Here is an 11042-nt window from a genome sequence, read left to right as displayed (position 1 = left end):
CCATGTGGAAACATGTTCCCCATCAGTGCAAACAGCTGGTTGTGTTGTGTCCCATGTCCCCCTGCATGGGGAGACAAACAGCAAGCCTCCTGACAGGGCAGGCACAGTGGTGCTCTCTGGAAACCCTCTCCAGATCACCCTGTGCCAGCTCCCCACAGGGTGCCCCCATATCTGCACACAGGAGTGTCCCCAGAGAGGTACCACGCATTAACCCAGGGATGTGCCACGACCATGCCGGGCAGCCCTACATGAACGTGTCTTGCAGCGGGCAGGGGGGTGCAGGATGTGGCTGCCTCCCTGTCAGCGGGAGCAGTAAGCCTTGAGCGGGGAGCACGGGCACGGGCACCACAGCAGGAGGGCCAGTGTGAATGTCCTCATGCTGGTGAATGTGAGAGATGTGCACCACTGTTTTATAAATGTAAAAATGCTCCCTAATAAAGAGGCACAAGTATGTCTGGAGCTGCCTGTGAGGGCTGTGGGGGAAGAGAGATGGGGCATCTGGTCCCACCTCAGGAGAAGGTGGTGGTAGGACCCAAGGAGCACTTAACAGCCCTGCACTCGTGTGCTGGCCATGGTGAGAGTCAGCGTACCCAGTCACCCAAAGGTGAACATCTCTGCCTGCAGAAAGCCTTCCCCACTGCCAGCTGAGGCTGCCAGAAGAACTGTTTCAGGACAGGTCCTGGGAGCCCTGTAGTGGTGACCTAGCGAAGATTTGATGTGAAGTTGTTTTGATCTGTTTCTCTCAGCACCTCTGTTCTTTCATTCAGCAACTTCCTGGTGGCACCTAGAGATGACACTTCCTGTAGGGTCTTCCACCACCTCCAGACAGGATGGGCAGGTGAAGTGACACCAGCATCTCCCCCTGCCTGTGCTCTGCCTGATGTCCTGGTTCTGAAGGTGCTCGGCTGAGGAGGACCAGGGGCACAACCCAGATTTAGCACTCCAGGGCCAGCCCCAAACCCTAGCACTGTGGCCCCTGAGTGCCCCTTCCCGCACTGTGCCCATCCAAAGGCTATCGGAGAGGGCCGCTGCCACCCAGGGTTCTCTGGGCTGCAAAGCTATGTCAGACCAGCTCTGCACTGCTTGAATCACCTGTAATGAACCACATGAAGTAGTTTGGAGATAATTAGAAGGGGATCCACTATAGTGAAACAGGCCCTTAATTTTAACAAGTGCAGCCTTCTGGACAATTGCCAGGCACCTGACCACAGCAGGACCGGCTGTGCTGGCAACGGCTCCTGTCACCGTGGAGGTGACAACCCCGACAGACTTAGTTCCTGTGGGATGCTGTGCCAGCACCAGGGAGGGGGAACCAGGATGGAGCAGCCAGCAAGGATCCCTTCTGCCCACAGGACGGACATCTCCTTGGGCACTTCCCACTGTGCCTCCACTACTAAACACCACAATTACAGCTGTTCCCAGGAACAAGCTGTGTTTCAAAGAAAGCAAACCATCCAGCTTGGGAGTGGAGGGGCTGGAAGTGAGCTCTGGAGTGCAACAGGACATGATGCCTCATTGCTATCACCTCCTCCCCAAGTGCCTCCTGCACAGAGATGCTAGTGGTGACAGGCAGCAACACCTGGAGTGACACACAAAGGAGTGACCCTCAGCATCTCCTGATGACCTGAAGGTGCCAAGCTCATTGCCTTGCTCCTGGCCATTTCCACAGCCATCTTGCTGGGAAAATGGACTGGTGCCCATCAGTGAGGCCAGGCAGGGGACACACAGCCCTCGTTTTCCAGCACTCAGCTCCTGACAGCGGGCAAGCAGGCTGGAAAAAACAAAGAGGCAATTAAAATCAAAATCCAACCGAGCTGCCTGCTTCTCCCCCCTGTCCCCAGGGCTTTGTGCTCCTTGCAGTCTGCCCATGCTGGGGCTGTGTATCCCCAGAAGAGATGTCCACAGGCATAGCTGGGTGTGCTCACATCCCCATGCAGGGAAAGCTCCGTGGGAAGCACACGCTGGCAGCAACCCTGCCTGCACTTACAACTACTGGTTCTTTCCCTCTTTATCAAAAAGCTCTGATTTCCCTGAACTTGGCTAGAAAAGCCAAAGCCACTCACACCCTCTGGAGGGGCTCGGCAGTGTCTTAGGCTGTCACCCGGGGCACTCGGTGCAGGCAAAGCCCCGCATTTCCCTGGCTGTTCCTCCTTAAGCAAAGTAGCTTCTCCTGCCTTAGCTTGCAGGTGGAGTTGTGTCCTGCTCTGCGGCTGGCAGAGCTGCTCCTGCGGCACAGACAGCGAGGCACTGTCGAAAGGGCACTGTGCTTCCCCCGGCTCTGCGGCCCTCTCCTGGCACGGCCGTGCCTCCTTCACCCTCCCAAAGGTCAGCTATGGAGATGATTAACATTGCCAGAGCTCAAGTAACTCTGCCGAGGGGTTTAGTGCAGCCAGAAGTGACCCAAGCAGGGCTAGAGAAGCAGGTTTTGCCTTCCCCACTCGCACTGCTGCATTTGCAGAGAGGCACCTGCATGACTGCACAGAGGAACAAAGTTGAGAGGTGGGGCAGAACAGCACAGCAGCAGCTTGGGTTTTCCCCAGTTTTAAGTCTTTTTGCTTGACATGGTGCAGGAGGGAGAGGGGAGGCAGGCACCCGCTCAACTCCAGCACACCCAGCCTGCCTCTTGTACTTCAGGGTGCTTGCTATGAACTGTCGGTTCACACCCTCTTCCAAAACACCCACACATTGTATGGCAGTACTGGTCAGATCTGCCCAAGGACGGCAGAACGTCCCTGTCTGCTCAGCCACCCACATTAGTACCCTATCTCTTTCAACACTGTCCTGGTTCAGTGCCCTGCCTGTGCCTGCCAGCCCTGTGCAAGCAGGAGGAGGGCACAGCATGATTGTGCCCGTGTCCCCATCATCGCAGGTCTCTGCCATTGCCCAGTGAGCCCATATACTTCACCCAGTCACACAAAGGTTGTTCTGAGCCCTAGCTAAGCAGATCAGCCTGCTCCTGTCACCAAACCTCATCCCAAAGATTTTCACATCCTTCTCCTGGGTTTTGGCATGTTTTGGCATTGCAGATAACCTGGCAAACACCGAAGTGGCTTCAAACCCCGCCAGCTCCTTTTGAAAGGCAGCAATAAGAGTCATTTGCTCCTGTGTACATTGGAGGGGGGGGGGATGTTAAGTATGCAAATACCCTAACTCAGCCTGGGCAAACAGCAATGAGGAGGCAAAAGCAACTCCATCTAGATCATCTTGCAACAATTAAATACAATTCTGGGTTTCTTTTTGCAGCCAACTTGATTTGAAGTAGGTTTGTTTTATTATCATTTGGATACTCTTCTAACGTCTAATCACATCCAACTCCTAGGCCTGTTTTTCGGAGGAGAAATGTATCTGCAATCCACCTGCATCCGCCTCGCTCCCTCTGTCCCAGATTCGCATTTAAAGGGAATTAAGGATGCATTTGGGGGAGATCAAAAATAGAAATACTTGCAGCAAGCTAACAGTTATCGCCTGAAATATAATAAAATTATATTTAAACATACACGCTCCTACTCCATGGATATGAAGACTGGAGCAGGAATCTATGAATGAGGTGTCTTCAGGGCAGGCATGCCCCACAGCCCAGGGGCTTTCTGTGAATTTCACTGAGCACTAACAGCCTTGATAACTAACAGCAAGTAGGTTCAGTTAATCTTCTTGGGGACGTCTCTTTGATACGTGTGTTTTTCAAACAAGTAAAACGTGACAACCAAAGGGCTGGAAGGAAGAGCATGCAGAGCCATGAAAATCATACCTGGAGCAGGCAGCATGGGCAGGGACATACTCCCCATCCTTGTAATGCAAATAGTAGCCGTAGGTGGCAAAACAGTGTGGGGCAGTACCATGGTGCTCTTTCTGACCCAGAACTGGAAACCACAAGATGCTGAGAAGCCTTGAGATCCAAAAATGGTGAAGCCCCAAAAATGGTGAAGCCCCAAAAATGGTGAAGCTGAGGCGCAAAGGTCAGGTCCAACCCTAACACTTAAACATAGTGCTCAGATGTGGTTTCTAGTCCAAGAGTATCCTTCATAGCTGAACTCAAATGCTGGAGGGCAGAGCTCACTCTACTTGGGCACCCAACCCCAATGGAGGATGCCTGCTTTGACATGGGCCAGGCATCCCCCATTACTCACATGCAACCCACAAAGGCTGTTATGGTGACAGCCCATGTGGGAGGACACACAACTGCCTTAGCCCATCACTGTGGTGCTCTTCCACCTGCAGCTGGGGCTGGCGAGGGCTGGAAACCTGGTCAGTGGGACCATGAATTTATGGCACCAGAAAGACACAGCACTGCCAAGAGCTCAGCACATGGGCACTGGGGCTTCCCATGGTAAGGGGCTCAGCATCCTGCTGCAGTGACTGGTAGCAGGCAGTGACAGCCCCAGGGACTTTGGGTATCAGAGGAGGTGCAGGATTCCTGCTGCAAGCTCCCAGGGGTTCTAGCCGTCTGCTTGACCTCGTGCCTGCCAGCCTGTCCGTAAGCAGAAGGGCTTCCCCTGGCCTCACTAAGGAAAGGCAGTTATGTCCCATCTCAGGCAGAGAATGCTGCAGGTGGCTTGTGGAAGGGAGCATCCCTGCAAGAAAGTGGTCTGGCCAGCTGCAGCCGCATTTTGTACAAGCAGTCAGCACCAAACACCACACAGACCCCCAGCAGGACACCCAGAAGAGCTGTAGAGAAGAACCAGCTGGACCAAATCGTTAATCTCTCTGTTTTATTAGTGTAAATGCATCCCTCCCCCCTCCTCTCCCCACTATTAAATACAAACCAGGAGGAGACAGTGGCTCCTCAGTCGCTTTCTCCTTAGGAGATGCACAGCCAAACCCTCTGCTGTGCCCACCAGCACCAGGCACCTTGGTGTTCCCCGACCCCAAGGGCAGCCCCACAGTGGCGAGGGCTCCCACCTCTGTGGGGAAGCTCTTGTCCGAGGGCTGCGACCTCCGACGTCCTATTGATACTGCGAAGGCCGAAATGGCCTGGGTCATGGTTCCCATGGGGAGCAGCTCACAGCACGTGAATACAGCGGGATCCGCTCCGGCATCCCCTGCACCCACTGGCCCTGCAGGCCGAGTACTCCCCACCCTGACCAGCTGGGAGTGCTCTGGCTTGTTGCCAAGTGGCAAAACCCCAAGACCAATCTCCTTATTGCTCTTTTGAGGTGGGATGTGCCCCATCCCACTGTCCAAGCCTGTGGCAGGTGCAGAGACATATCCCTCCCTGCACTATGAGGCTGATGCTCTGAGGGAGCAAAGGGCACAGCCCTGTCTGACGACACTGGGAAAACCATGAGGGATCACCCCATCCCCATAGCAGTCATCATCCTGCAGCAGGGGGAACTTAGACTGTGACCCTGTCGACAGGGGACAGCAAGGGACAGGGCAGCCCATTGCCACCCCACTGAGCAGCAGGGGCAGGACAGAGGGATGGGGCTGGTGGACAGCAGCTCTGGGGTGAGAAGCCAGGCATGACAACTCACAGCTCAGCAATGCTGACCCTGCCTTGCCCCGGGGTCTGCACAGCCATGGCCACTCCAGAAGGACCCCAGACTGCCAGACCCCAGCCTGGGCAGCCCCAGAGGGGCTAGTCATGAGCTCGGGCACCAACAATCCCTGCAGCCGCTGGTAAGAGGAAGACATATCTGAGCAGCAGAAGAGGTTGGTGGGCATGGCAGGACACGGCCAGTTCCTCTGCGCCATGGAGTTCAGGTGCTGTTCCCCTGCTCCTGCTCGAAGAGCACCATGGCCAGCTGGGAGCGAGAGCCTATGCCCTCCAGGCTGCTCTGCACACAGCGGTGGTAGATCTCCTCACTGAGCCGAGGGTTGCAGGCCTGGTGCCGATAGTGCTGTAGCAGGGCAGGCTCCACAGCCCGGAAGACATGGAGGTTGGAGTACTTGATGAACATGTCATAAATGTCCAGGGTCTCCAGGATGTCCTCATTCTCTTGCACATCACCCACCATGCGGGTGCGTGCTGCCATGTAGTCAGCGTTGTAGAAACAGGCTTCATGGAAGACATCACGGTCAAAGCGCCCTGTCTCCCGCTGCAGGTCCAGCGTGGCGGGCGGTACCTGGTTGTGGTAAGCAATGGCAGGGTTGTAGCCCTGAAAGTGGATGGGGAAGAAGACCTGCCAGTTGTTGATGGTGTTCATCCGGCAGCGGTTCAAGAAGTCAACAGTGACCTCTGTCCCCACGCCAGCCACAAAGAAAAGTGTGTCCACAGGATGCTTCTTGGAGATGATATCCATGACCTTGATTTGGGAGGGTGCATCTGTCTTAACACTTATCCATGGGATCTTCACCTCTGCATACTTGCGCTCATACTCTGTGATCTGTGCCTTCACAGGCGCAAAGATGTCATTCTGGGTGACCTGCTGGGCCTCGAAGGGGTCATAGATAAAGAGGAAGGTGAGCACCGCATTCTCACTGCTCTCAAAGGCGGCCGCTGCATATGTCTCCAGAAAGCGGGCAGCATAGTCCCGGTCGTGGGCTGTCAGCGGCAGGATGACATTGATGCGGCTGGCCTCCGTCACATAGGGCATGGGGATGATCTCCACTTCGCTTAGGGGCCGCACCAGGTGCACACGCTTGGTGACAGAGCTGCTGTGGCCCTTCTGAGTGACGACCTCCACCTGGAGGTCCAGCGTGTACTCCATGCCGCGTGTGGGGTCAAAGCGTCGGTACCCGTTCACCAGCTGCTGCTTGCGGACATGGAGCACCGGCTGGTACTTGCGGTTCAGCTCATCCATGGCCATGGCCACCACATCGGCCACATCTGCCAGATCTACACCATGCAGCTCGCACTTGGGGGAGCCATCCACGCAGGCGAACACCTGCTCCTCTGTGAAGTAGTCCCAGCGCAGCACCTCAAAGCGGGTTTTGGGCTGGAAAGGGGGTGGGATCCCAACAGGCCATGTGGCGATGTGGTCCCCATCAGCAGATAGGCTGCTGGCATTCTGGATCTCCAGCTGCAAGAGGAGAGAAGGAGGAGTGAGAGCCAAGGCGGGTGCAAGTAGTCTTCCAGCTCTGGCTGCAGGCAAGTTAACTTCTGATACTCAGAGATCAGCCACTCCTGGCCCAAAAGCAGTGCCAGAACTACTCTGCCTTCAGCCTGACTCCTGTCCAGCACCTCAGGTTTGCTCCGAACAGCACCCTAAATATGGCACAACACCTCCACTGGTAGGATCTGTGCCCTCCCCCACCCCACCTGGCTTTTGCTAGCAGACCTCAGCACACTGCTGGCTCCATTCACCCTGAACCACCACTGTTGCTCCAGGACCCATCCATGTCCAAAGATTCCCTCCAGTCAGCACCACTGCCCCTGCAACCACACAGGCTCAGCTGATCCCATCCTACAGCAGGTCCAGGTGAGAAAACCTCAGAGGAGAGAGCTTACACAGAGCAACCATAAAGCCCACAGGGATGACCAAAAATGCCCAGACCATCACAGCCAAGTCAGGTCTTACCTGGAGCTGCTGGATCTCCTGGTATGTCCTCTCAAGCTCCACCTGAGCAAAATACTTGTGCAGCCGGTACATCTGGAGGGGATCCAGCACAGGGTGGACAGTGAAGGCGCTCTGGAAACGAAGGTCGGTCTCCCGCTCCGGGTCTGCATTCTTCCCCAGCTCAAAATAGTGGTAACGCAGGCCCTGCAGCCGGGAGAGATGGGTCACGGCCAGCTGCCAGTACAGCAAGCTCAAAGGATGAAAGTGTGCAAGGGCTGGTACCCCCAGGACATAGGAGCCCACAGAGAGGTAGGTAAACACACTGGGCCAGAACCAGGCTCTCAAAGGCCATCTCCACTGCAGGACCTACCTCGTGCTCGTCAGCACAGTTGACGGCTGTGTAGTCAATGATGCAGCGGCCAAGCCACTCATCTGGCCGAGCGCTTAGGATGTCATTGCGGCAGCTCTCCAGATGCTGCTGCAAGAGCAGGAGGAGGCTGCGGGACAGCAGGTAGCCAAAGCCCCCATAGCAGTAGCGTCCCTCAGTGTCCCCACCAATGAACTCCTCGGGGCGGCCCAGGTAGAGGTGGGTGTCGATGCTGAGATGGGCGACCAAGTGGCTGATGCGATGTGCCTCCGTGTAGGTGTCATCCTGCACCAGGAAGAACCAGTCGAAGTCATTCACATAGTGGTCCAGAAGGTACCTGATGGTCTGGTACATGTTCCAGATGGGCCGCTCGTCACTGTGCGTCACCACTGTCATGCCGTGGGGCACCTTGCGGCCTCGTGTGCCAGTGAAGTACACCAGGCGCTCCAGGCGGTGAGCCAGCGTGCGGTTGACAGCCACTCCGAGTGTGTTCAGTGTGCTCTTGGAGGTCAGCACACCCACGAAGAGCCGCTGCCGCATCCCCAGCTCTGTGCTGATATACCTGGTCCTGCAGGAGGGAGAGAATATCTGGCCCTAGAGTACTGCACCCCACCTCGGCCTGCACCTCCCCATCCTCCCAACAGGATTGACCTTGGCTACCCTGCAGAAACCCTCCCAGGCTTCAACCACACACACAAGACATCACATCAACAGTGCTGGCTGCAACTATGCCTGGGCCAGGGGCACAGCAGAGCACTCTGCTGGGGTTCCCCCCAGCCTGAGACCATGGGGGACCCTCCCTTCCTGTGAGCTGGCCAGCCCAGCTCAAACCAGAGGCTTGCAAAAGGCTGAGCACAGCTAAAGAGGGAAACAGGGCTGTACAACCCAGCTCTAACAGGGATAGCGCTGATGTCTGCATGGGGCCAGCTGTGCCTCCTCCCCACCACGGCCCCCCGCTGCCCCAGTCACAACGACTTTCAGGTTTAATTCTCCCAGCCCGGTGCAGCGGCAGGAAGTGACACCCCCACCCCGGCCCCCAGCCTCCGCCTGGCACACACTGGCCCCATTCAGCCCCCTGCATCCGTCCACCCACCGCCTCGCTGGGACAAGGAGGCCCTTTCACTGCCTGCTCCCTGTCATCCCGGGGGTGCCAGGACAGGCTGCAGACGACCCCAGGGCACGCTGGAGTTTGCAGTGCTGGGTGGGGACATGCCACCGCGGAAGGGGACCCTGCTAGGGCCGTGCATGACAGGGCACGCCCTCTGCACAGCAGAGGCAACCTCTGCACAAGACAGCAGTGGGGGCATGAAGCTCTTCCAGACAGGGATGGAAGGGATAAGGAGAATGGGGAAGCGGAGAGAAGGAAGGGAAGCAGCAGGAAAAAGTGCTTGCAGGGGGAAAATCAAGCCACAGCCCTGAGTGGCTGCAGGGTGTGGGAAACCACATCCCCGAGTCACATTTAAAGCTCCCCAGCAGGCAGGCAGCTAGGCGCCCCAGCACCGGCTCGGCCAGCACACGCCCACACCCGGACACCCCGGGCTCGGCCGCAGCTACTCCCACCTAAACCCGACCGGCGCTGGCGGCCCAGCTCCCCCAGCCCGGCCCGGCTCCCCGCACCTGACGGCCTTCTTGGCGGCCCTGCCGGGGCTGGGCGGGCGGTATGGCACGACGCGGGGCTCCCAGCTATCGGCGCCCAGCCCGCCGGGCACGGCGTTGGGCCTGCGCGCCGCGTTGCCGTTGGTGTTGCCGGGGCCGGGGGGCGGCGCGGGGCCGCCGTCGGGGCGCGGGTAGTCGGCGATGCGCGACGGCGGCCCGCAGGGCTCCTCCACCCAGGTGACGCTGAGCAGGCTGAGGGTGAAGCCCAGCGAGACGCCGATGGCCACGGGCCCGGCGGGCCGCAGCACCGACAGCACCAGCGACAGCCGCATGGCCGGGACGAGACTGGACCGGTGGCGGCTCCAGCTGCCGCTCCCGCTGGCGGCGCCGCCGTCCGACGTGTCACCCCCTGGCCCCACCCCGCCGCGCGTCACCGCGGGCGGCCCAGCCCCGACCAATGGACCACGCTCTCACCGCCGCGTCACGGGGCGGTGAGGTAAGAAGCGGCGGGGAGCGGGGGGCGGTGTGAGGATTGCTAGGAGATCAAGCAGATTGCCCCTCTACCTCCCCCCCCCCCCCCCGCAACCCCTTCGCCGCCCTCCTCTACGGGACCGGGGCAGGGCGGGGATGTGGGACCCTCGGGTAGGGGCTCCTCTCCAAGGCCCGGGAAGCTTCGCCACGGAGCTGCTCGGTGCCTGGCACCGGCCTGGCTGCCCGCTCAGAGAGCGGCCTCCGGCTCAGGAGGCACAAGGCGCGTCCGCCGGCCGGGACATGGTGCCTGAGCCGACTTAAAGGCGGATTTACGCGGGCGGGTGCCGCCGGGCAGGAGCATTCGTGGTGGTCTTGAAGCACCCTGTTTCTCAAATCGCTGCCCCGGCGGTCTTCCAAAAAGCGCAGACGGGACCTGGGTGTCCCCAGGAGACCACCGGTGGTCGTGGCGGTGTAGGTGGCTGTCTGACGCTCCGAGTGGCAAAGCACAGCTACGGGCTACTGAAGGTAGCTGGGCGCAGAGTGGTGCACTGTGCCAGGCAGGAGGAGGGTGGCAGAGCAGCAGGAGATCCCAGCGGCCGGGACGCTTATCCTGCAACCCAAAACAGGGCTAATGAGGTGAGCTCCGCCAGATGGAGCCGGTTCACTGTCCCACTATGAGCTGTCTGCAGCACACAGTCACTGTCCTGCCAGCTGCCTAAGAGCCCCAAGCAGACAGAGATGGAGGAACCGGCTCCAAGCGGAGTTTTCCACACACAAAGAGCACTGGAATGATCCAGTCCAGAAGCTTCAAGGCCAGCAGCCTTACATGGCTGCTCGGCGCCAGGCATTACTGAATAAGGACAAGGAAGAGGACCCGGCCTTTCTGCCGATTCCCAGCTCGTGGCTCCATTTCTAGCAGCCTCGCAGCCGTTGGGGGCTCTCAAGTGCTCTGGATATTCTCTGGCTGGTGGGGAGCCTATCCCACCCTCTCCATGAAACACAGCCTGCCTTCCCTGGGAGCAGTGGCCACAGAGCACGGCAGGGCACTGAGGGCAGGCGGAAGCCTGCTTGGCTTCAGAGTCTCTCATTTTCTGGAACAACAGAGCCTGTTTTCATCAGGAATCGGTTGGCAGCATCCCACCCCCCAGAGATACAGGACCATCATCCAAGCT

The 11042-nt window shown here is 58.3% G+C and overlaps 1 protein-coding gene across 1 annotated transcript; it reads right to left on the bottom strand.

Annotated features, from left to right (window-relative positions):
- Nucleotides 1-5696: 5696 nt before the first annotated feature.
- CHPF (chondroitin polymerizing factor) lies at nucleotides 5697-9731 on the bottom strand (the record flags this gene model as incomplete). Its single annotated transcript, XM_080621349.1, has 4 exons — nucleotides 5697-6959; nucleotides 7458-7640; nucleotides 7807-8371; nucleotides 9421-9731. The coding sequence occupies 4 exons, from the start codon at nucleotides 9729-9731 to the stop codon at nucleotides 5697-5699; spliced, it is 2322 nt and encodes a 773-aa protein (XP_080477475.1).
- Nucleotides 9732-11042: the final 1311 nt, after the last annotated feature.

The sequence above is a fragment of the Psittacula echo genome (assembly GCF_963264785.1).
Source record: "Psittacula echo genome assembly, chromosome: 6".
NCBI classification, from domain to species: domain Eukaryota; kingdom Metazoa; phylum Chordata; class Aves; order Psittaciformes; family Psittacidae; genus Psittacula; species Psittacula echo.
Note: the sequence above shows the minus strand (reverse complement) of the source record. Positions and strands in the feature narration are given on the sequence as shown.